We start from the raw sequence: 26,546 nt of genomic DNA, 5'->3' as shown, positions 1-26,546 counted from the left end.
TGGGGGGGGGGGGGGACCCTTAACTTTTTTTAGTGCGACTTTTATAGAGTGGTTTAGAACCAGGACTGACTGGGTGACGAGGAGCCGGCTGGTACGCGTGAGTGGGAGCTCGAGTCCCATGCTCTCAGGGGGAGCTTCTATCCTGACTCTCCCCTCTCCCACCCGCAATCACAAGGGGAGAGGTCCGAAATCTGATCTGCTTGTCCCAGGGGCCCTTGCTAAGCAGATCTAACGAGAGGAGGCACCATTTTAGATGTGAAATTGACCCCTTAGGCAGAAGATCAACCATGTGGCTTAGGCTTAAACAGGACATAATTGGTGTCTAGGCTTTGGGAGTATTCAGTGGCTCGAAGGCGCAGGATTATTAGAGCCCTGATAAAGCTAGATCTTCCCCCAGCCTGGTCCACACTTAATTTGGAGCTTCCTCTGTTTTCACCCCCATCTGCCAGCCTGTACAGTTCTGCCTATTGCAGCACATGACTGGTAGCTGAGGTCAATTCCTAGCTCCCCTGCTGGCTTGCTGTGCAATCTCCAGCAAGCAGTGTCTCTCTGTGCCTCAGTTTCCCCTCAGTAGACTGGCAGCAGGGTGACACAGAAACCTCATGGCCCCAGCATGAGGTTAAGCAATGTTTCCTGACCTCCTCTGGTGGCAGAGAAGCACCAGGTGGCCTCTTGCGTCCTTGGGCCTGACCTTTCAAATGCTTCTACTTACTGTGTGCAGATGTGGTCGCTCTATCTCAAAAAAGATATATTGGAATTGGAAAAGGTTCAGAAAAGGGCAACAAAAATGATTAGGGGTATGGAATGGCTGCCCTATGAGGAGAGATTAATAAGATTGGGACTTTTCAGCTTGGAAAAGAGGTGACGGGGGGGGTATGATAGAGGTCTATAAAATCATGACTGGTGTGGAGAAAGTAAATAAGGAAGTGTTATTTACTCCTCCTCACACAAGAACTAGGAGTCAATAAATAGGCAGCAGGCTTAAAACAAAAGGAAGAGTTTTTTCACTGAATGCACAGTTGACCTGGGGAACTCCTTGCCAGAGGATGTTGTGAAAGCCAAGATTATAACAATGTTCAAAAAAGAACGAGATAAGTTCCTTGAGGATAGGTCTATCAATGGCGATTGGGCAGGGTTAGTGTCCCTAACCCCTGTTTACCAGAAGCTGGGAATGGGCGACAGGGAATAGATCACTTGATGATTCCCTGTTCTGTTCTGTTCCCTCTGGGGCACCTGGCACTGGCCACTGTTGGAAGACAGGACACTGGGCTAGACGGCCCTTTGATCTGACCCAGTCTGGCCGCTCTTAGGTTCTGCTGATGTGAAGGCCAGAAGGAACCATTGGCATCGTCTGGTCTGAGCTCCTGCATTGCACAGGCCAGAGACCTCTAAAATGATTCCTAGAGCAGATCCTGTAGAAAAAGAGCCAATCCTGATTTTAAATGGCCAGTGGCAGAGAAGCCACCGTGACCCTTGGGGAGTGGTTCGAATAGTTAATTACTCTCACCATTAAAAATGTGCATCTTATTTCAAGTCGGAATTTTCCTCGCTTCAACTTCCAGCCGTTGAGTCGTGTTCGACTTTTCTCTGTGAGAATGAAAAGCCCGTTATTAAATATTTGTTCCCTGTGTAGATACATGCAGACTGTGATCAAGTCCCCCCTTAGCTTTCCCTTCGTTAAGTTCGACAGAGTCACGGCTCAGTCACTCTAAAACAGGCTTTCTAATCCTCCGGTCAGTCTCGTGGCTCTTCTCTGATCCCTCTCCAGTTTATCAACATCCTCCTTGAATTGTGCACACTAGGCCTGAACGCGCTATTCTAGCAGTGCCAAAGACTGAGGTAAAATGACCTCCTGTCTCTAGTTAATTGCAGAAATGCCATACAGCTTATCCCCCACTTTGTACAGCACAGCAGATCCTGGCCCACTTCCTGAACGCAGGGGTTCTCTGCATCCCGTCCTATCCTCTGCCCAATCTCCTGGCCTGACGCACTGCTTGCTTTCAGGATGTGGCCCTTCCCCTTCTGCCCCGAGCCGCGGGGTGTGGAAGAGGAAGAGCATTCCAGATCCCCAGGCCACAAATGAATGTGTCGTCCCTACCCCTGGGACCCGGTGTTAAGTGCTTTGGGATCCTCGGATGCAAAGGGCCATAACGGGGCTGAGTACTAATGTCGACTGGCCTGGAGTACTGAGGGGTTAGAATGGCCCAGACCTAAGGGAGCCGTTCCATGAGCCGCTCGGCCAACAAGCTAAGCAGCATTGGCCTGGGGCCATTTGAGGCCAGCAGATCTCTAGGAAGTGCCGATGCAATGAGCATTGCAGGCCCGTTAAGGAGAACTATTCTGTAGGAGGATCCCTCTTTTGGGACAAGACTTAAAGCCCAGGCCTGGCACCTTGTGCTCAGCAGAGAGCTTGTGGCCCTTGGGAGAATAGTCCCCTAGCTCTTATCCTCATACATCTCAAAGCACTTTACCAAGGAGGGTCAGTATCATTATGACCATTTTATAGCTGGGGTGGGGGGAAACTGAGGCACAGAGGGGCAGTGACTTGTCCAAGGTCAGAGCTGGGAATAGAATCCAGGGACCCCACGTCCTAGTGGCTACTCTCCCCATTAGAATGGATCACGCTGCTTGGCGAGAGTCTGCGGTTTAATCTTGGCGTCCTGGCTGAGTTCCCACCGGAGTCGTTGCATTCGGCCTCCTTGAAGCTCAGGCAGCACTGTCAGGGAGGGGTAGTTTTCACTTCCTTTCCTAATCAGCTGCATAAGGCTGTTGAGCCGCTGCCCCGTTCCTCTGTAGAGGAGGAGGGTGAAGGGATCCCCGAGCGCAGTTTGCACCCCACTCGGCCATGCTGCAAAATGACAGGTGCTGTGTGTCTGTGCACTCAAAGCTCCGATCAGCGACGGAGCACACGAGGGACGATGAGCTCGGGGGGAGAAATGGATCCTGTCTGAATGTTTCCTTGGGGAGCAGGAATAGCTGGGGAGGTCAAGGAGGTTTAATGTTACGGAAGCCACTTTCCCAAAGAGAAATCTCCTTGTTAATGGGTCTCTTCATTCTCTGCGTGTTTGTGTTTATTTAAAGAGCCACAAAGCCAAGGGCCTGCGTGGTGGGGGGCGGGCGCTGGCTCTTAGCAGACAGAGCTTTTGGGGAGTGGTTTATTGTTGCTAAATCACTTCCTTGTTAGGAAAGGGTAAAAGTACCTTTCCGCCTCCATTTCTAGCAACTGATTATTTTTAAGACGCACTGGAGGTGCCTCGCCAGCTGCTTCCCCAAACCCTTGGAGACAATCCTGCCACGAGGCTGCGATCTCGGACGTCTACGCCCCACCTAGGGAAGAGTGACCTTGGTTTGGCAAATTTCAAGCCCACTTGACCAGTGTAGGTTCAGAAGTTCCTCTAACAGTCCAGTGTGACAGGCTCTGAGTTTGCTTAGAGGCCGAAAGAAATCCTCATGGAAGGGCAAACACGGCCTTTCTCCTGTTTGTTGAACCCAGCTTAGGTGGGGTGGCTCAATCCCTAATGCGGGAGGTTTTGTGTTTTACACGGGCCTGCCTGTCTTGTCAGGGCTGGTGAGGGATCGTGGGTTGAAATGAGGTGGGGGAAGAAATGAAGTCGGAAAGGCTGTCTGTCTGTCACTGATGGGTCCCCTCCTCTCTCCTTGCTAGGCCAAATTCACCTGCTAGTAATAAGGTTGATGTGGATGTCCTTCCCGATCAGTCTGTCCCCCTGCTAAAGGGAAGAATTGGTGATTCATGGTGTGTTCCCCTGCTCCTTCCTTATGCTAACTATCTCTGGGTTCCCATGATGCCCCCAACACAGATCCCAGCCCATGGCAGCATGGCTTTAGTTAGGCGTCCCACTCTCCCGGGCCTGGAGCGCTGGCTTGCCTTTTGCACAAGATGTCTCCTATTTCTCGGTGTCTCTGGCTGCAGGGGAAGCTGGTAGATGCTGAGCTAGGAGCCTCTTCCCTTTGCTGCCAGACCTCCCGCTCCCCACCCAGTGGCCGATTCTCTTCTCGGCAGGAGCCGCATGGTCCCTGTTCAGGATCAAGCTGGGAGTGGGGAGGATCCCTGCCACTTTGGAAGGAGATGAGTTCTCTGCCTGCAAAGGGACGCTGCCAGCAGGAAGCTCTAGATTTTGTCTAATACGCAGTTTGTGGGTCAAACCGTACAGCTTGACTGGCAGTTCTGCTGTTTGAGTGGAGGAGGGGGAGTGGACCCTGGGCCTCCCCCTCCCTGGCATAGCGGGTGTTGTGTTCCCATAACACACAGCAATGCAGCTTTTAAACCCAGGCGGCTGCTGTGGGCACCGGCCAGGGAAGAGAATTGCAGTTGCTGGGATGGCTGGTGGAACTTGGGCAGGTCCAGCCAAAGCATTGTAGGAATGTGTCAGTCACTGGCCTGCCAGTTCTCGGATGGGAACGATCCTGGGCATTGCCGGGACAGTGGAAGCCAGTGTCACCTTCTCAGGTGGGAGCGGGGTTCTGGGCAGGAGCAGACCTCTTAGGGAACTTTCTTTTGCAAAACATGGGGTTGGTCAGTCGGTCCCTTTTTTAACCAGGTGTCTGTTCTTCAGTTCGCTGGCCCGGGAGCTGCGCGTGGAAGGATGGGTTGAAAACATTGCACTGTCTTGGTGCTGTATTTTAAAATAATTTTTTTTAATTAAAATAAGTCAGTGAAATATTTTGACTCGTGACCACATTTAATTCTTGCTCCGGGGTTTGGGATGCTTCTTTAGAGCTCATCTGTCCCCTCTTCCCACATTCTCCTTCCACCAGGGCAGTGCCCCAGCCTGCTTCTAGCCCCAACCCAAAGGATATTGATCGGACCCAGCCCTGCCCTCTTTTGGGTATTTACCCACCTTGCTGGCCGAGCTTGTAATTGACTGAGCTCATGAAGCCTGACCCTCAGAGGGATGGCATGTGTCTGTAATGTAATAACTTTTGAACACGGCAATGGGGGGGGAAGAGAGGAGGGGAAAGTGTATGTAGCCCCTGACATGGAGGGAGAAATGGGGGATGCGGCTGTAGGGTGCAAGCAGGAATGGGGGCCACACAGAACCATGGGGGAGGACTGGGGGACCCTGCCATTGGGGGAATGGGGATGCACACCGCTGCTCACAGGGGATGGGAGGAGGTATGAAGAGGGGCTACACAAACCCCTGGCCAGGGAGAGATTAGGGAAGTTCAGGGAGTCCCTGAAATAGAGGGGGGTAAATGGAGGACCATAAGGAGCCCTGCTGTGGATAATAAGCTCTGTCTACAGAAGCTAAGACATTGGCAACCCCTTCTTAATGATAAAAGAAAAGGAGGACTTGTGGTACCTTAGAGACTAACAAATTTATCTGAGCAGAAGCTTTCGTGAGCTACAGCTCACTTCATCGGGTGCATTCAGTGGAAAATACAGTGGGGAGATTTATATACACAGAGAACATGACAATGATAGTAACCAATCGCCAAGATAGAACTTGGCTGGCAGACAGACCCCAGAACCCTGCAGCTCCTTTCTGGGGCATTGAGGAGAAATACACTACAGTTACTGGGGGCCATATCCATATTTTAGTGCCCGCCAGTGGAGCCCACCCTGTGGTTACCCCATGCATGCTGCTGCGAGGTGGCTGGGATTTGTATCTGGGGTGGGTCTGATCTAAACACAGATACCTGAGCCCAGCTATGTCCCAGGGGGCAGTGGAAGAAGATTTCCTGCACCATGTGAAAGAATCCTGTTCATTTAAAAAGGAGAACTTGGAACTGCCCCACAGAAAACTTTGTGACCGTAGTTAAGATTGGCAAATGCAGCTCCAAAGCTGACCACGTTTACACTAGTCTGCTGCACTTCCAAGTGCAGAGCAAAGACTCCAGAAGGGGACCACACCCTACTGTAATCGGGGGGCACCTGGGGCCTGGCTGCTTTGGAGAATGGCTCCTGGATAAAGAACTCTAGGTCACCAGATCGAATTCAGGAGCAATTGCAAGGAGTGGCTTTCAGTGCCTTGCGTACAATGAGTCAGTTGGTCTCAGGCAGCTCCAAGTTGAGAGGTGTCACCATGTGCAAACTGCCCCTTCCAATGGCACGACTTGGCACCCAGGAGATGGTGCAGGGAGGCCAAGGACCAAATGGCCCAGAATGGCCCCCTCACCCCAGGTAAGTCTCAGCACAGCTGCGGCCAGCCGGGGTGTGCCTGTCCTGGGGAGAAACAGGACCTCACTCAGCAAGCCTGGCAGGCCAGTGTCTTTCAGTCCCACACAAGACACTGTTAGTAAGTAACAGGGTTTGCCTGACTCCCTGTAAAAGCTCTGCATGGCAGCGGGGCTTCGCTGCAGCTTCTGAACCTTTCTGGGGTGCGTCAGCCCCAGGTTACAGCCGGCGGGGTCTGAAAACTGGTGCCACCCTTGAGTGATGCCAGAAGCAGGAAAATCCCACCCCTGCCAGCGAGCCCGGAGTGTGCAGCGGCACGCTAGCAAGGCCTGGTCTGTGCTTCAAGATTGGCTTGACTGAGCAATGCCGCTGGCGGCTGGGACCGGTTGTGCGCCCTGAGCACCCATCCTTCCATGGACCCAGCTGCTGCCTCTCGCAGAGAGGGGTTAACTATGCCAGGAGAAACCCCCCCCCTTCCATCCATGCTGGAAACCTCTGCACTGCGCCACTCCCGCGGCAAAGGTGCAGCTTGGTAGCTGGCCCGCCGTGGTGACTGTAGTGTAGACAGCCTGAGTGTCTCTCCTTCCTGCATGAAAGTGCCACCCACGCTTCTCTGCTAGGCAACGGGCAGGCTTCCCTCGCCGATCGCTAGGCAACTGAAAGCAGCCTTCGCCTGTTGCAGAAGTGGGATGGGTTGAGCGCTGCCCCGTTTCTTTCCTCGGGCTAGTCTAGACACACACAGGTTGCACCTGTTACATTTAAATTGGTTTAGTTCAATCAGAGCAGCTTTTGTGTGTGGACTCTTCTGTTGGTTTAAAATGGGTGAGACTGATTTAGCTTGTGCCAGTTGATCTACACTCACAAAGGTACTGCTTTGTAGCTAACACATTACAATCTCCCCCAAGTGTGGGTGCAGTTCTGCCTCGGGCCAGGCGTTCCTACTGGTGTCGTTATTCCACTAAGGACAATAATGCTGCTACAAAACACCTCTCTCCAGCTGACTGGATGTAACTGTTGCACTACTAGGGAGGTGGCATCCATTTTACTGGAGCATCAGAAAACCCCACTGCTCCCTGAAACAGCGATACAGACAAACACTGGAGCTAGGCCAGGGCTCACAGGTGCCAATTAAATGGATGGCTAGGCTGAGTGACCACGGTTTGGCTGAAGTGTAGTGGAGATTGGGGGAGAGGGAGCTGGCTGAGGGAGGGGATGGGCTCACAGAGTGCTCTGTGCAAAGGGCAAGCACTGTTGCCCCCCACCCCTGTTCACACCAGCCACCGTGTGCAGGAAACGGGCAGCAGAGAATTGCTGCATTTCATCCCATTGCAGGGGATTCCAAGGAAGAGGCTTTAAGGGGGTTTCCTCCTGGACCCCTCCCCTCTCGACAGGACTCAGGGGGCAGATTCTGCTCCTGTGCATCTCCAGGCAAAGCCAGCTGGAGCCGAGTGTGGAATTCGGTTTGGAGGAGGAGTGGGTTCCTTGAGGCCTGCAACCTAAATCTTTCTCCCCAGCTGGTGCATTCTGACTTCCCCTACTTCGATATTAGCATGAGATGTTTAAACCAACCATGCAGGGACACAAGCCGGTGTTTGCATGACAGGGGCACTTAGAGCCCCATGGTACTAGGTGCTGTACATATGGAGTCAGAGACAATCCCTGCCACAAAGGCTTATGAGCCAAAGAAAACAGAGCCAGGATTAGAGGGGAAACCAAGAGAATGGTTTGCCTGAGGTCACCCAGCAGGCCAGTAGTTGAGCTGGGAATAGTACCTAAGTCTGCCACATCAAAGGCTGGGCCTCTCCACCTCATAGCTAGAGTGAGATTGGGGATGTCAGGAGGTCTGGGTTTTATTCCCAACTCTGTCACTGTGTGACCCTAGGCAAGTCACTTTGCCTCTGTCAGTCACCAAGGGACAATAAGCATGCAATCTCACAATGCCATTTTTCCCATAGTCACTTTTTGGAGTCAGACTGTATTGTGTCTCAGTTTCCCCATCTGGACAATGGGTGTAATGGGTCTGACTCTCTGCAAAAAATAAACCATTCATATTTATTACTAACTATGACTCTGTGGAAATTAATTGTGTACAAATCATTCCATCCTCCTTCTCTCAGAGCTATTCTCCCTAAACACATTGCAAGCTATCCAGGGCAGGAATCAGGGCTTCAACCTGTCTGTAAAATGCCTGGCTCAAAGATGATGCTATACAGATAAAAATTAATGAATATACCCAGTGGCCTCATCACCAAGTTTTCATTTTATTACTATTAGGAAGTATGTCCTAATTACTTTCCAAACATTAATTAATGTAAGTGATATTACCCCTTATTTACAGATGGGGAAACTGAGGCATGGCAAGGTGTGTGTGTGTGTGTGTGTGTGACTTTTTGACTCAATCTGATTAAACTGTGGAACTCCTTGCTGCAGGAATATTTTGAAGCCAAGAACATCATAAGATATCATAATTAATGGCAACAAACAATTTGGAAGGGATATTGAGCCTCATGCATCAGGGCTTAACCCAAGCTCCATTAGAGAGGAGGATGAGGTTGGTGGGAGGCAGATTCTCCACATCTGCTACTGCAGGGTTCTTGCACCTTCCTCAGAAGCACGTGGTCAGAGACAGTACACCTGGCTAGATGGACCCTGAGTCCAATTCTACGAGGCAATTACTCATTCCTATGACTTTTTCAAGGTCACAGATAGAGACAGGTTCCTGGCAGCGCGCTCAGACCATACTTAAGTCAAAGCCAAAATGTCTGCCAGAAAGTTATGCTTTTCCTGGGATTTTGGTCTGAGAAAAATGATTAGAAGGAAAAGTGGCGAATGGGAAGAGAAAAGGGAAAGAAGGGGAAATGAAAACCCAAAGAGGAATTTAAGCATTGTTGCTAGGAAGCTGATTTACCACTGTTTGAATGTAAGGTTGAATGGTAGTTTGGCTCTTTCTAGAGCATTTCTTGGCCAAAGTGCCTGAACAGAGACACTTTAAAGGATCTGATTTGCACTGGAGCGGTGCCCAAAAGCATTAGTCCCTCTTGAAAAATCTAGGACCTGAGTATGCTGTACACTTAGCTGATCTGGCCTGGAAGGGCAGGGACACAAAATGGCCACATGTGATCAAGACACTGATGCACTGGTCACTGTAGCTGGGCACCAGAGATGGGAGGGTTTTTTCCTTTCTTCAGAACATCTGGTAGAGGCCCCTGCAGAAGGCAGGACACTGGACTGGATGGTCCAATGATCTAACTTAGAATGGCAAATCCTCATGTTTCTTTGATCCTAAGGAAAGAAGCAATAGAAGACCAGGCATTCTAGATGATTAAATTTCAGACAAACTTTCTGTACTGGAACCAGTATAGGGTAAATGGTTGTGGCTTAGGTTAGCTTTTTGCACAATGCCCAGTTAGCTTGTGGAACTCCTTGCCAAAAAATCTCACTGAAGCTAGGAGCCTAGCAGGGTTCCAAAAAGGGGTCGATATGGATAATGAGGACAAACAGAGCTAGAATTGTAAATATTAAAAATAAGAGTTTGGCAGGGAGATTAATCCCTCCTGCTTCAGGGCATAAACTGACTTCCAATTAAGGGATGTCAGGAAGATTATTTCTTTGGGGGCAGGTTGCCCCATAAGTGCCACTACAGGGGTTTTTTTTTGCACCTTTCTCTGATGCATCCGGTGCTGGTCTCAGTTGGGGACAGCATACAGGACTGGATCCAGTCTGACAATGCCTGTGTTCCCATTAGAACAGTCCAGGGACAGGGAAAATTGCAGTACAGAACTGAGAATGCTAGAGGGTGCCGATGGAAAGGTACAGGAGCAGACCGGCAGGTGGGAGCTGTGTTATTGTGTGTGTCTGCTTGAGTGAAGAATGCAATTTAATCCCACTCACCGCTGGCTTCCTTTGTCCACGATCCAACAGAAACGCCCTATAGCGCTCCTCAGAGCTGCCCCCAAAATAAAGCTCTCTCAGTGCCCTGCCTAGCACCACTGCCCCCTCCTGGATGGAATCAGAACTGATGGGCTGCGTGTGATGGGCTACCATGCTACTCACCGTTTATGGGAGTGTCTACCACCAGCGTGAGTGACTAGGGCCAGGGCCGTTGCAGCAGGAGTATCTGAACCATTCATCTAGGCTCCCAGCTAGGTTCCCAGATTCTCTGCACTGATTAGGCCTCAACTGGAGTATTGTGTCCATTTCTGGGGACCACATTTCAGGAAAGATGTGGACAAACTGGAGAAAGTCCAGAGAAGAGCAACAAAAATGATTAAAGCTCTAGAAAACATGGCCTACGAAAGGAAGATTGAAAAAGTTGGGTTTGTTTAGTCTGGAGAAGAGAAGACTGGGGGGCGGGGGGAGATACATAATAGTCTTCAAGTACACAAAAGGTTGTTACAAGGAGGAGAGAGGTAAATTGTTCTCATTAACCTCTGAGGATAAGACAAGAAGCAATGGGCTTAAGTTGCAGCAAGGGTGGCTTAGGTTGGACATTAGGAAAAAGTTCCTAACTGTCAGGGTGGTGAAGCACTGGAATAAATTGCCTAGGGAGGTTGTGGAATCTCCACCACTGGGGATTTTTAAGAGCAGGTTAGACAAACCCCTGTCAGGGATGATCTAGATCAGAGGGACTTGAGGTCCCTTCCAGTTCTGTGATTCACTGCCAGGTGCAGCAGGGGCGCCTGGGGTTCTGTTTCTCTCATTTGGGGATCCAATTAATTGACTCAGTTTTAAACCATGTGAAGTCCGCCCAGATACCGAGGTAATGGGTGTCCTAAACTGTAAATGCCGGTGAGAACAATTTAAGCTGTTCCCATGAATGGCCACAGGGGGCAGCATGGGGACCACTTGACGGCCATGTAAAAAACTCCTCTGGACCCCAGTGGGTCATTCTTTGCCTACCAAGGGCAATATTATAACAGCCCTTCCTAGTGTACAGCCCTGCCCCCTACTGGATAGCGTCTGAACCACTCAACGAGGTGTCACAGGTTCTACCCTGCTAAATGCTAATGGTGATTCTCCTTTGGCTCTTGAGGCCTCTGTTTTCAAGCCAGGGGGATCTGGATTCGAGTGCCACAACTGTTGTGTTGTTCAGGTATATAGCATAGCGACAACCAGAAAGTTAGTAGGTGCCTAGAGATGTATGATTGTGTTATACTGTGTGTGAAGCATGGCTGGCCATAGTTTGAAGACCTAAATATCTGGGATCTGTATGTGCCATTGCAGGTATGTACTCTGCAAAAGCAGTAACTATCCCAAACTTTAACCTGGATCAGAGGGCACGTAAACAAAGAGGGAAAGCCCACCCTTCCAGTGAGAAAACATTAGAGAACTCTCTAATCAGTGTATTGATTGAGATTACCTATTTCGTATGTTCCACACAGCCCAAAGGAGAGTGAATAACGGTACCACTGTCTGCAGGAAATGTCTGTTATACAAGCAGGATGTATCTATTTTTATCTGGTGGCTCCAGACGATAAAGGAACTGTCAGGTCCACCTACACACACACTGTGTTTTCAGCCCCACTTCAGAGAGCGGCTCTGAAATCTCCAGCTACTTCTTGACATCTCCCACCTCACGGAGGATTGCCGGCTGCTGCAGCTGAGTACCAAACGGCGAGCCTCGGTTTCCATTGCTTGGTAGCAAGATGTCCTGTGGTAACTAGGGTTGCCACCTTTTTATTTGCAGAAAACGGAACACCCTTGCCCTGCCTCTTCCCAAGGCCCCTCCCCTTCTCCTAGGCCTCTCCCCCCACTCGCTCCATCCCCCCCCCGTTGCTTGCTGTCCCCCACCCTCACTCACTTGTGCATTTTCACCAGGCTGGGGCAGGGGGATGGAATACTGGAGGAGGTTCAGGGTGTGGGCTCTGGGCGGCCGAGCTGGGGTTGGGGATTACGGTGTGGGAGGGTGTGGGGTGAGGGCTCTGGGCTGGGGATGTGGGCTCCAGAGTGGGGCCAGAAATGAGGGGTTCAGGGTGCAGGAGGGGGCTCTGGGCTGGGGTAGGGGGTTGGGGTGCAGGAGAGGGCGAGGGGTCCAGCTGGGGGTGCGGGATCCAGGATAGGGCCAGAAATGAGGGGTTTGGGGAAAAGGAGGGGGCTACGGGCAGGGGCAAGGGGTTGGGTGTGGGCTCAGGGAAGGAGTTTGGGTGCGGGAGGGAGCTCAGGACTGGGGCAGGGAGGGGCGCGGGTTCCAGGCAGCGCTTACCTCAGACACCTCCCGGCAAGCAGTGACATATCCCTGTAGCTTATAGGTGCAGGGACGACTAGGGAGGCTCCGTGTCTGCCCCAAGCGCCCGTTCTGCAGCTCCCACTGTCAGGGAACCGCAGCCAAAGGGAGCTGCGGGGGTGGAGCTGGGGGGAGGATGTGGCGTCCTGAGTGCCGGCTCCGCAGCTCCCATTGGCCCGGAACTGCGGCCAATGGGAGCTGTGGGGATGGAGCCGGGGGGAGGGTGTGGAGTCCCAAGCGCCGACCCTGCAGCTCCCATTGGCCTGGAACCACAGCCAATGGGACCTGCGGCCAATGGAAGCTGTGGGGATGGAGCCGGGGGGAGGGTGTGGAGTCCCAAGCGCCGACCCTGCAGCTCCCATTGGTCTGGAACCACAGCCAATGGGACCTGCGGCCAATGGGAGCTGTGGGGATGGAGCCGGGGGAAGGGCACGGAGCCATCCCTGCCCTAGAAGCCACAGGGACATGTCGTTGCTTCCCAGGAGGTGCCTGAGGTGAGTGCTGCCCACACCCCGAACTGCACCTCCTGCGCCCCAGCCTGCCTGGGTCCCTTTTCAACCAGGCGTTCTGGTCGAACACCGGACGCCTGGCAACCCTACCCCAGGCAGCCTCCTGAAGGATAAAAATCCTGTCTGTGTCCAGGGTAGGGGGATTCATTTTCTTTTACAGATGGGGGCGAGGTGGCAGGGGATGAGAAGAATTAATAATAGAAGAATTAATAAGAGATGGCCTTTCTGGACTTCACCTGAGCAAAGAAGACAAAGAGGCCTGGTAAGCATGTCCCTGTTGAAGGAGGAGCTAAGAACAGGGGGCACATTTGGGCCACTGGGTGGCATCTTTTAACCCTGTAGCCAGCCCATAGATGCCCCATGACCAGTGCTTTAGGAACACTGCCCGGTCAGACACCAATGGTGGCGGTGCATGATATAAAAATACAACAGTCCAAGTACAGGACCCCATCTGTTGATTCATTCCCCCCAAACTGCCTGGAGGACTAATGTGCTTTGGTCATTCTCAGAGACAAGTGCAGCTTGGGGTGTGTTCATCCCCGCCACCCCATCCATGTGCCTCCAATCTGAGCTGCAGGCAGTAGCCCTGAAGGGGAGGAACGATGGTCCAGTGGTTAGGGCACTAGTCTGAGCCCCAGATTCGATTCCCTGCTATGCTGCAGACTCAAGCCTGTATGATTCTGGGCAAGTCACTTCTTCATTCTGTGACTCAGTTTCCCATCTGTACAATGGGGATAATAACCCTGACCTGCCACACAGGGGGGTTGTGAGGATAAATACATCACAGACTGTCAGGTGCTCAGATACTGCAATAATGGAGAACCATATAAGATACATGCCTATACATACATACAGTCTCCCAGGAGACTGCAAATTAGTCCCCATTTGGGGATGTTTTTGTGCTATGCACTCTTGGGAAACTGAACTGATGCGGCCAACTAATGACACACAAGCCACTTAATGAACAACCAATCTGGCCACTCCTGAATTGGATGCAAACTGAACTAGCAACTTCGCCTGCGTGCTGAGTAGAGCTAGTGCACGTTTCATCAAAATGATTTTTCAGGGATTTTATTTTTGAAAAACAATTTTTTTTTGCAAGTTCCTGTGAAAAATAATTGGTGGGTTTTGACCTGCTCTAGTATCGAGTGGGCCCATCTCACAGTCTTGGACGTGAAGACCCAGAAGTTGAAATAGGGGAGGCCCTCCTCAACGCAGCCCTAAATGGTAGCCAAATGTCACTTTTTTGAGAGTGCTGATTGGGTGGACAATTTGATGGTACTTTTGATGGTAGAGACTGTCTAGTTTGGTCAATGTGATATATGCCATCATGTGCCAGCAATGCCCCTCTGCCATGTACGTTGGCCAAACTGGACAGTCTCTACGTAAAAGAATAAATGGACACAAATCAGAAGTCAAGAATTATAACATTCAAAAACCAGTCGGAGAACACTTCAATCTCTTTGGTCGCTCTGTTACAGACCTAAAAGTGGCAATTCTTCAACAAAAAAAATTCAAAAACAGACTCCAACGAGAGACTGCTGAATTGGAATTAATTTGCAAACTGGATACAATTAATTTAGGCTTGAATAAATACTGGGAGTGGATGTGTCATTACACAAAGTAAAACTATTTCCCCATGTTTATTTCCCCCCTCCCCACACTCTTCCTCAGAGGTTCTTGTCAACTGCTGGAAATGGCCCACCTTGATAATCACTACAAAAGGTTCCCCCCACCCTGCTGGTAATAGCTCACCTTACCTGAACACTCTTGTTATAGTGTGTATGGTAACACCCATTGTTTCATGTTCTCTATGTATATAAAATCTCCCCACTGTATTTTCCACTGAATGCATCAGATGAAGTGAGCTGTAGCTCACAAAAGCTTATGCTCAAATAAATTTATTAGTCTCTAAAGTGCCACAAGTACTCCTTTTCTTTCTCCTATGGGGATGCTCTGAAGTTCTTTTGGAAGATTTCCCCACATCTATAGGATCTCTCTCCCCTGTGGGTTCCCTGACGTATCACTGGGAGCCCTGTCCACATTCAGTGCTTGCATTTTCCGTCTCTCCGTTATACTTCTCCTTAAGGACTAAGAGCTTTTCAAGTTCCTTGAAACTTCCCTCTTCAGGAGTGGATTTATCCTCGCTCTTCCTGGGTGGGTGTCCCTGCTGCTCCTCCAACCTGCCCTGATTTTTGCAGCTTTCTTTCTGGCAGGTGTTCCCCTTGTACCTTTCCGAGACTGTCCTGGGTAGTTCTTCTAACTATGGATGTCCTAGCTGGGGAGTTCACTGTCCAGTCACCTGCTGAGCTGGTGCCTCTGAGGATTTCCCTCCCCCCAGAGATCTGGGACTCATGGCTCTTCCCCTCGCTCCATGTATGAGATCAGGTTGGGTTTAGGGATGGGAGATCCCAACGAGGCCACAGTCACATAATTCTCCTGCATGATTCCCTGTAAAGGGCTCCAACCAGGAAATATACAGTGACCTCAGGGCTGCTGCAGCCATGTTCCTTCCCCATCCAGTGGGAGGACCGGACGATCTGGAGTGAAACTTGGACACTGTTGTGCAACTGGCTGGAGATTTTAGTGCCCGCAGAGTTGGGGGAATCCTCTGCAGTCCTTGACCCAGAAGGGTGCTTTGCGGCTCATTTCCCCCTCTTCCTGCTTTGGCTGCTGCTGGTCCTATGGGCTGGAGACTTCCCTTCCCCCGCTCCAGCCCCTTAGCCTTTTGACCCACTCCCCTCTTATCTGCCTCCTCTTCCTCCCTGTCCCTCCCCCCATGGCCCTGTCTCCCTTCCCCTCCCAACCCCACTGCCCCATCTCCCTCCCCTCCCTTTTTAACCCCTTTCCCTTCCTTCCCCTCCCCTTGCACCCCATCTCCTTTCCTCCCCCTCCCCCTTGCACTCCCATCTCTCTCCCCTTCCCCTTTCACCACCTTTCCCTTCCTTCTCCTCCCTTGCACCCCCATCTGTCTCCTCCCCCTTGCACCCCCTTTCCCTTCTTTCCCCTCCCCCTTGCACCCCTTTCCCTTCCTTCTCCTCCCCTTGCCCCATCTCCCTCCCCCTTGCACTCCCATCTCCTTCCTTCTCCTCCCCCTTGCTCCCCATCTTTCTCCCCTTCCCCTTTCACCACCTTTCCCTTCCTTCTCCTCCCTTGCACCCCCATCTCTGTCTCCTCCCCCTTGCACCCCCTTTCCCTTCTTTCCCCTCCCCCTTGCACCCCTTTCCCTTCCTTCTCCTCCCCTTGTCCCATCTCCCTCCCCCTCCCCCTTGCACCCTATCTCCTTTCCTTCCCCCCTTGCACTCCCATCTCCTTCCCCCTTGCACCCCTCTCCTTCCTTCTCCTCCCCCTTGCTCCCCATCTCTCTCCCCTCCCCCTTTCACCCCCTTTCCCTTCCTTCTCTTCCCCTTGCACCCCCATCTCTGTCCCCTCCCCCTTTCACCCCCTTTCCCCCCTTTCCCTTCCTTCCCTTCCCCCTTGCTCTCCCATCTCCCTCCCCCTTACACCCCATCTCTCTCCCCTCCCCCTCGCACCCTGTCTGAGCTTTCCCCAGGAATTGGGGTGATCGAATTTGGGGGGGGGCTAGTTGATCAGTGTGGGGGTGGGTGGGGGAGTTGAGCGTGGGGGCGGCGGAGGCAAATCCCTGTCACCCTCACCGCCCTCCCCCCGCGCCACCTGAGCCCCTCCCCCCATCACTGAGCCTCCCCCCGCCGGGCGGGTTTCCAGTCAGGCGCGGCGCGGGCAGCCCTCTCCTGGCAGCGGCCTCGCCGGGGTCCTCGGCCGGCCGGGCCCGGCTCCCCAAGATGGCGGCGCTGGCGGGGCCGCGGCCCGGACTGTCCGTGTGAGGCGGGGACGGAGCCGCCCGGCGCCCCGCGGAGCCGGCGGGATGCTGCGACCCAGCGGCTACTTCCGCGGCATCGACTGCCCCTTCCTCGGCGCCGGCGGCCGGGGCGCGGGGGGCCCGCCCTGCAGGAGGCCGCACTGCCACTTCCGCCACCCGCCGGCCGCCCCGGAGCCCGGGGCCAAGCTCGGCGCAGGTACCGCCCCGCCGGCCCCCCGGGAGCCCCCGGCCCGGGCCTCGCCCCCCGAAACAGGGCGGCGGGGCCTTGTGTCCCCGGAAATGGAGCGACCGGCGCCTCCCCCCCCCGAAATATACTGACCGGCGCCTCCCCCCCCCGAAATGGAGCGACCGGCGCCTCCCCCCCCCCGAAATATACTGACCGGCGCCTCCCCCCCCGAAATATACTGACCGGCGCCTCCCCCCCCGAAATGGAGCGACAGGTGCCTCCCCCCCGAAATATACTGACCGGCGCCTCCCCCCCCGAAATATACTGACCGGCGCCTCCCCCCTGAAATATACTGACCGGCGCCTCCCCCCCGAAATGGAGCGACAGGTGCCTCCCCCCGAAATATACTGACCGGCGCCTCCCCCCCCGAAATATACTGACCGGCGCCTCCCCCCTGAAATATACTGACCGGCGCCTCCCCCCCCGAAATGGAGCGACAGGCGCCTCCCCCCCCGAAATATACTGACCGGTGCCTCCCCCCCCGAAATGGAGCGACAGGCACCTCCCCCCCCGAAATATACTGACCGGTGCCTTCCCTCCCCCGAAATATACTGACCGGTGCCTGCCTGCCTTCCCCCCTCCCCCGAAATATAGTGACAGGTGCCTTCTCCCTTCCTCCCCCCAAAATGTAGCGACAGGTGTTTTCTCCCCCCAAATATACGGCCCGTGTCTTCTCCCCTCCCCCGAAATGTAGCGACAGGTGTCTTCCCCTCCCCACCCCCCCAATATAGTGACAGGGGCCTTCCCTTCCTCCACTAATATGTACCAGCTGGTGCCTTCTCCTCCCATCCTCCCTCAGAATTTAGTGGCAGGTTCCTTCTTTGCTGCGCCCCCCCCCCCCAATAGTGACAAGTTCCTTGTCTTCCACAAAATATGACCGGTTCCTTCTTCCCCCTCTTCTCCCACCGCAGGGATAGGTTGCAGCTCTCCCCAGAGTGACAGCGCTGCTGACCAGTCTCCTTCCCCCCCCTTCCCAGCCCGCACTCCCCAGGGAGAGCTCCATGGAGCGCTCATCCACTGTCACCCTGCCCCTAATTGCAGGTCAGCTGAGGGGACAGTTTCCTTTCGCTTCTTAACTGCAACCCCCCCCCCCCACCAGGGTAGCTCCCACCCTGTTATGCTCCAAGCGTCCTTTATTAGCCGTCATATAGGTGAGAGGCATAGAGGCGACCTGTTAAGTCACCTAGTCTGTTCGTCCTGCTGCTTTTGTGACCTTTTTATATACCTAGGTTTTTGCAGAAATCAATTTTAATTTTGTTATAATTTCAGCGGATACACTTGAGTTTGATTTTTACGCATCTTCTTTGATTGTTATCAATTTAAAATTTCCCAGGTGTGCAGAGGTATGGGTTTGAAGCATTTTTTTATTCATTTCAGTTTTCACAGTTGTGGGAAGCTATGGGGGACAGTAACTATTTAATGATAGTAAACGTTGAGATTCAAAAGGTTAAAGCTTTATAATAGTTAAAAAATTAATTGCCGACATCACAATGAGAAAAAAAAATCCAGTGTAATTATCCTTAAATCAGACTTTAAAAGTTCTCAAGCAGCATTTTTCTTTCTTTGCCTATCTGTACGTTTTGATGATTATTGCTGGAAATATTTTTCCATCAGTTTGTGTGCATTTTCGAAAGAGCCTAACTGACTTAGGTGCCCGGGACCAACTCTATGCTCTTCCCCTCACCCCCCCACCGAAAAAAATCCAAACCCAACTTTATTCAGGTATTTGTGCAGTGGTATGTGAAGCAATTTCTGTAGTATGTACAGCACTTAGAGTTCGTTTTGGATGATAGAGAAGCTATACATTCATATAGCATGATGTCTGAAAGATAACCTTGGTTTTTTGGATCGTTCTTCTTGTGAGGGATTCTTTTTAATAGAACCCTTTTATATATGTGGATTTGGGTTGAGAAGTGGAGAGTAATTTATAAATCGACTCCAAGGCACTCCCTTTAATAGGAGGCTGCTGACACTGCTACAGTTAGTGTGTGTAATGTCTTTAAGAACAAAGTACTCTATACTTTTAAAATCTGGGGGAGGGAACAACCCTTTTGTTTTAGCTCATTTGATCTGAGATGGATTTAGACTAAAGAGACTATGCTTTGATTTAGTATTTCCTTTCATGTGCAGTATTGTACCTCCCCTGATCTGTGAGGTTACATTTAAAATTTACACTAGAGGGTGGTGTTTTCTCTGTTGTATTCTGACTTTCTTTAGCAATTAACCATCTTTTTGAGATCAGACAGTTTCTCTTATTCAAGATGAGTTGCTGTCTGTCAATTAAATTGCTTGTATTCTAAAGGAGCCTTACAAAAGATCATGAAATCATATGAGGCCAGACACAATATCTCCTTTCATGCCAATGTCATGATGTTTAATAAATAAAATTAAAAACCATATATTTTGCCTGCCTTCCATAAAAGTAAGCCCTGGCCAAGAAGAGCAGTGAAAAAGCAGCCTGCAAGCAAATTGGATTTTTCCCAAGGGTGCAATCAGGGGTAAAGAATAATAAAGCTCTAACAAATCCAGTGTATATAGGGTGTTTGCTTCTGAGGTGGACATCAACCATGATGCCCAAGCAGTACGTTGCGTCTGCCATTACTATTGTGCCACCCAAAAAATATTCAGGAGTTTATCCAATGCAGATCACTGCGGGGAGGGAGGAGGAGTGAGTCCAATTGACTGACTGCAGGCAGTCCATGGCGCTTTTGAAAGAAGGGGCCAAATCATCTACTCCTCCATTTCTGAGTAGAAGATATGAACCCCAGGCAGATCTAGGTGAAGGGAGGGCATAAGAGGGAATACCTGCTTCATGGCATCATTCTCAATTCCTTCTTCAACCACAGGTAGCATTGTTCTCCCCCCGAATGAATTGTTGATGGGGATAGCATTAAAATATCTGTAATTTACATAGCACACTGCCAGTGGGCCGAACTCCTGTCCTCTGAAGGGTGACAAATGGAGGAGACCTGGGCTCCAGAAGAAGAGCTCCTAATATCTGCAGGTTGTAAGGGTGAACCCCCTCCAGCCTTGCACAGAAGTTGCAAATGCCAATTGTTCCTTCCCCGACATGAAAGCACCCCAGCAAATGGAAACTTGGGGAGTTTTCTGTCCTCTTACTTGTAAGGAAAACCCACCTATGATTTCTCACTGAGAAATCTTCAGTGAACTTAAACAAAAAAAGGAAGCTTACAAGAAGTGGGAACTTGGACAGATGACTGGGGAGGAGTATAAAGATATTGCTTGAGCATGCAAGGGTGAAATCAGGAAGGCCAAAGCACAATTGGAGTAGCAGCTAGCATGGGATGTGAAGGGTAACAAGTATGTTAGCAAAAAGAAGGTCAGGGAAAGTGTGGGACCCATACTGAATGGGGGAGGCAACCTAGTGGCAGATGATGTGTAAAAAGCTGAAGTACTCCATGCTTTTTTTGCCTCGGCCTTCACAGACAAGGTCAGCTCCCAGACTGCTGCACTGGGCAGCACAGTATGGGGAGGAGGTGAGCAGCCCTCAAGGGTGAAAGAATAGGTTAAGAACTATTTAGAAAAGCTGAACATGCACAAGTCCATGGGGTCGGATCTAATGCATCCAAGGGTGTTGAGGGAATTGGCTGATGTGATTGCAGAGCCATTGGCCGTTATCTTTGAAAATTTGTGGCGATCGGGGGAGGTCCTGGAAGATTGGAAAAAGGCAAATATAGTGCCCATCATTAAAAAAGGGAAGAAGGAGAATCCAAGGAACTACGGACCAGTCAGCCTCACCTCAGTCCCTGGAAAGCCTCACCTCAGTCCCTGGAAAATTATGGAGCAGGTCCTCAAGGAATCCATTTTGAAGCACTTGGAGGAAAGGAAGATGATCAGAAAGGGTCAGCATGGATTCACCTAGGGCAAATCATGCCTGACCAACCTGATTGTCTTCTATGATGAGATAACTGGCTCTGTGGATATGGGGAAAGTGGTGGATGTGATATACCTTGACTTTAGCAAAGCTTTTGATATGGTCTCCCACAGTATTCTTGCCAGTAAGTTAAAGTATGGATTGGATGAATGGACTATAAGGTGGATAGAAAGGTGGCTATGTCGTTGGGCTCAATGGGTAGTGATCAATGGCTCAATGTCTGTTTGGCAGCCAGTATCAAGCAGAGTGTCGGTCCTGGGGCTGGATTTGTTCAACATCTTCATAAATGATCTCGATGATGGGATGGATTGCACCCTCAGCAAGTTGGTGGATGACACTAAGCTAGGGGGAGATGTAGATACCCTGGAGGATAGGGATGGGGTCCAGAGTGACCTAGACAAATTGGAGGATTGGGCCAAAAAAAATCTGACTAGGTTCAACAAGACGAGTGCAGAGTTCTGCACTTAGGCTGGAAGAATCCCATCCACTGCTACAGGCTGGGGACCAACTGGCTAAGTGGCAGTTCTGCAGAAAAGGACCTGGGGTTACAGTGGACAAGAAGCTGGATATGAGTCAGCAGTGTGCCTTGTTGTCAAGAAGTCTAATGGCATATTGGGCTGCATTAGCAGGAACATTGCTAGCAGATTGAGTGAAGTGATTATTCCCCTCTATTTGGTACTGGTGAGGCCACATCTGGAGTACTGCGTCCAGTTTTGGGCCCCACACTACAGAAAGGATGTGGACAAATTGGAGAGAGTCCAGCGGAGGGCAATGGAAATGATTAGGAGGCTGGGGCACATGACTTATGAGGAGAGGCTGAGGGAACTGGGGTTATTTAGTCTGCAGAAGAGAAGAGTGAGGATTTGATAGCAGCCTTCAACTACCTGAAAGGGGGTTCCAAAGAGGATGGAGCTAGGCTGTTCTCAGTGGTGGCAGATGACAACAAGAAGCAATGGTCTCAAGTTGCAGTGGGGGAGGTCTAGGTTGGCTATTAGGAAAAACTATTTCACTAGGAGGGTGGAGAAGCACTGGAATGGGTTACCTAGAGAGGTGGTGGAATCTCCATCCTTAGAGGTTTTTAAGGCCTGGCTTGACAGAGCCCTGGCTGGGATGATTTAGCTGGGGTTGGTCCTGCTTTGAGCAGGGGGTTGGACTAGGTGACCTCCTGAGGTCTCTTCCAACCTTAATCTTCTATGATTTAGGCCAGTGAGGGCAAGTTTGAACTGGATACTGAAGTATATGAATAGTTAGAGTAGAAATATAAGTTCCTGGGGGTAATGTGTAATGCACTTGAAATAGTATATCAGATATGCCTTTTGGGAGAAGGCATTGTGAGAAGGATTGAGTGCAGGATTCGGAATCAGGAAATCCTGAGTTCTAATCCTGACTTTGTCACTGACTAGCTGTGTGACCTTGCGTGAAATGACTGCCCTAACTTTTTCATCTGTAAAATGAGGGTAATATCCACTTGGCACATGAGAGGGGTGTGAAGATTAATCAATGTTTGTGAAGTGCTTTGAAAATGTAGGAAGCAAATAACTGTCTTTTTTCCTAAAAGCATTGCTTTCTATAGCTGTGGTTTGGGGGGGAACCCACCCCCAGCTATTTGTTCAGTTTTTCCGTTTTGTGAAAGTCTAGAGCTTGTGTGATCTGAAAAGACATAAAGCCTAACAAAGTTTTTATTTGTGAACATTTTAAAAAAGAAAACCAAACCTTATTTCTACTCGACTTTTTTGGTAACATCAAGCAAAGACCACGTTCAGAAGACTGGTGCTCTCTGTCCTGGTTTGAAAACAAAGCTACAATCCAGCTATGGATTTCTGAGGTTCTCATCAACTATGTGATTCTGCTATCAGAGTAGGATTGAAAGAGCAGAAGTTTTAGCACCTTGTCTGGAAACAGTTGCATTAGAACAATACATACAGATAGTTACATTGTGCAGAACATCTGTATGGTAGTGGACCAGGCTAAGCCATGAGTAAGTGTCTTTGCTAAACAAAGATCAAAACCCTGTGGTGTTTTTTTGTGCTATGTGGGTTATATGTTTAGAATGCTTCCAAGGATTTTGCAAATTCTTTAGGTAAAATACACATCCTTGAGAATTCCTTTAAAGAAGGGAGTATAATCTAGTGATTAAAGTTGGGGACAGTAGGAACCAGGACTGTTTAGTTCTTTTCTTGACTTTGTCACTGATGCAGTGTGCCCTTCACTTCATGTCTCTGTTCCTCAGTTTCCTTATCTATAAAACAAATACTTACCTCACAGGAAGGTTGAAGGTTAATTATAAAATGCTAGAGGCTTAGATTGTGGAAGTGCAGGGTAATACTTAATAAAATACAGGAGATAATTTAAATATTAAAACAACTTGGCAGTCTCCTTTTAGGAGATGCTGCACAACCTTCCATTTTGACAAAGCCTTTCAGTCATCACAAGAATGACACAACAATAACCCCTCCTTCTACCTGCCCCTTCTTCCTAAAACCCCCTCCCAAAAACAAGCAGAGACACCCAAAATTAATAAATAAACCAACCAAAAACCTAACCATACTCCAAGCAGAAATTTTAGTAAACCCAAAAGGGATTCAGAAAGTCACCTAGAAACTCTGCTATTGCCAATCAGTTTTACATAGAAGGTTCTCAGTTGCTATGGTGATAGAAGCAGGATATTACCAAAATATACAAAATATTAAGGGATAAAACTATTAATAGAAATATTATTACTACATTTAAAGAATGTCAGTGAAAATACTTACACAGTTTCCTGCAGTGTGTGTATTGGAAACTTTGTACCATTTTGCTAAAGTAAAAACCAAGAAGTTAATTAACCTGATTTTGGTGACCTAGCTCAGTGAAATGAAGAATTGGGGAAAGGAGAAATAAATTTAAATTCTTTGTTTTAATAACTGACATGTTAGTAACACAACTGAGAAGTTTAAAGAACACTTTACTTGTATCTTTAGGTAAGATAGGGAGCAGGGAAATAGCTGCTGCTTGCATGGAAAAGCTTGATGACACACACCTTTGCATTTCTTTCCTATAAAATTTAAATTAAATACTTTTCTTAAACCTGTTATAAACTTTAGGGGGAAAAAAAGGGTGAAATGCAAACATTTAAAAACAACAAAACTTTTATTCCGTGTGGAGGAAAAAACATGAATAATGAGAAAATCCACAAAAGCATGTTGCAAAATGCAAAATATTTTCCTGATTCTGTAAACACTTGCATAGGTGCTTAGCTTCACTTGTATAAGTAGTCCCAAGCACATGCATAAGTGTTTGCAGGACTGAGGCCTCTGTTTTATCTGTCTGATCTCTCTGGTTTCTAATACATCACATATTGTAATGGCCTCTGAATTAATACTCTGTGGGCTTATTACATTCAGTAATGTATTTTGGGAATGCCTTTTTTATTTCTCCTAGGAAACTTTTTTTTTAATGCTATATGGAAAAGGAAATAGAATTAACAGAAATGGTAAATTTTTCTCTTGCAACAAATGTAGGTTGTCTCTTCGCTACAAGCTAGGGGTGTGATTCCTCGGCTTGTGGATACATGCTTGCACTAGTTCTCATCAAGCTAGAATGAGTATAAATAGCAGTGTAGCCACAGTAGCATGTTTAGCAGCAGCAGAGGCTGGGCACTGGTTTTAGGCGGATTTGAACTTGGCACAGCTAATCTTTGGTTCTGTTGCCCGTGCTGTCGCAGTTAGACTACTGTTTGTATTCCCACTAGCATGTGAACATGAGCAGGGGAATCACACCCCTAGCTCATAGTGTAGACGTAGTTGTAGAATAGAGTTCAGACCAATTAAATGCAGGCTTTTATTGTGGGTTTCCATACTTTAAGTGGATTCCAAGGTTGGGTAGAATCTTTTGACAAGGCTCTCTAAAGACTCTAGGAAGTCATGCTGGTTGATAGCTCCAAAGGCTTAGTATCTGTTAGCATTGAAGAAAGTAATTAACCAAATGCTGTCAACTTAAGATAGGTAATGATTACAGCTGTGATTTGTGAAATGAAGACTGGAAAAACCACTTGATAGCAAGGTCAAGAGCATGTCTTTTCATTTAATAAACTGATCTTAATATTGGTTTTACAGTAGTCAGAGATTTCTTGTCATTTCATTAAATTGCCAGATATGGTAAATTATATAGCAATATTACATGGCAAAACAGTTGAAAATTCAACATGTTACTTGCCCCTTGGAATGTTTTATTCTTTTGTAACATATTTCACTTCCCTGTGAATGGGGAATGTCAAGATATGGAGCTTTTAAAATACCTCACTTTTCAGATTGGCTGCATTTAGTGCCCTCATTTGGTAAAGATGCAAAACAATTTCTGTTCAAACTTCTGTTTTCACATATTCATAACTTCCTAAAATGTTTATTTTTGGGGGAGGAAATCTTCCATGTTTGATCTCTGCTAGAATGTGAAACTTACTTGAAGCAAATTTTCTTCCCCTGGTACAGACATGATGCTTTCTGCAGTTCCTGGAAGCATTACATGTGCTCCCCCAGGGCAGTCTCCACTGGTGGAGGGAGATCCCTGGCTCTCCCCACCTGCTTGGGAGAGATTTGTCCTGCTGTCACAGCTAACCTCATGAAGTCCTTGTGCTTAGATTCATGCAAGGAGCAGATTAGGTGCAGCCTCTTCTCAGGGCTGTAGTGGAGAGGAAGGCTCATTGTGGTGTTTGTTTCTCCCCCATACCTTCTCCCTTTTACACTTGCATAAAACCAGGCATAATCCGGCTCTGATTGTTCTAAAGACTTCTTTGACAAGTGTTCATTTGGAAGCATTTATTCAGTACTATCAGAGGCTCTTATCCTAAATTTATTTTATGCATTGTAAAAGATCTATTATTTTAGCAGTCCTCCAAGCATGTATATGCATACCTAGCTTTACTGAGGCAACTAATTCTATTGAACTCAACAGAACTACATTTACGTTTTGTAATTTTGTTGTCAATTGAGACCTGCCTGTATGATGTTAAATGGACATGCTCTCAGGTAATTTAGGCTCAGTAATTAGATTTTGTGCATGTTTTTTTAACAAAAAGGTTTTTATAGATCCCTCTAATTAGAAATATTTTGCTTCATATTTAAATGGTTCCCCTGTAATTTTCACAGATCAAACCTTGCAACATTGGGTTAATGCATGAGAGCCAGGAAGTGAAATTGACTAGTCAATTTTCAGTGTCTAAGCTGAGCGATGTATAAAAAGTAAGTAGAGTAAATATTGAAAATAAATTATTTTAAAAAATTCCCCTAGGTGATATTAATAACACTGATAAGGAAACCAGGGAGGTGGGCAGGAGGAGGGAGAAACTGTTGTAGAAATGATAATTTTGCTTTAGAGTAAATGAGGATGAGGGCGGGACTTCAGCAAGTTACTATGTCCTGCCCTCCTGCCACAATTATCTTTGCGACCCAGAAGGTGCTGTCAGTGTATTGATCAGCAGCACATTGTGACATAAGCATTTGTTTGAATGCCTTGACTATACAAAATAGATATTAAAATCCTCAAGCAAAACATGAACAAATATCTTCATTATTTATTAACCATGGAGAAATCAGGTAATTCTTTGAAATTTTCATTATTGTATATTTGGAGTTGGCTTGTGATTTGATGTGGATTTCAGTACATGAGGCAGTTATAGAGAAATGCTTTCTACAAGCAAACTTTTGTCTATTGAATTTTTTTTGTGTATTAACATCATACT

At 48.9% G+C, this 26,546-nt stretch overlaps 1 protein-coding gene across 4 annotated transcripts in view; it reads left to right on the top strand.

Annotated features, from left to right (window-relative positions):
- Positions 1–16,644: 16,644 nt before the first annotated feature.
- Positions 16,645–26,546, top strand: part of REXO1 (RNA exonuclease 1 homolog) — a 71,660-nt gene continuing 61,758 nt past the window's right edge. For 2 of the 4 annotated variants that reach the window (XM_038383816.2, XM_043502433.1), the window contains exon 1: positions 16,645–16,905. In XM_038383816.2, the coding sequence (XP_038239744.1) occupies positions 16,755–16,905 (151 nt within the window). In that variant the 5' untranslated portion in view covers positions 16,645–16,754. Of the gene's footprint in view, positions 16,906–26,260; positions 26,401–26,546 lie in introns of those variants that run through there. The other 2 variants (XM_038383813.2, XM_038383815.2) reach the window with 2 other exon arrangements.

This window comes from Dermochelys coriacea, chromosome 25 (assembly GCF_009764565.3).
Source record: "Dermochelys coriacea isolate rDerCor1 chromosome 25, rDerCor1.pri.v4, whole genome shotgun sequence".
NCBI classification, from domain to species: domain Eukaryota; kingdom Metazoa; phylum Chordata; order Testudines; family Dermochelyidae; genus Dermochelys; species Dermochelys coriacea.
The sequence above is the reverse complement of the archived record's forward strand: the minus strand, read 5'-3'. Positions and strand labels throughout refer to the sequence as shown.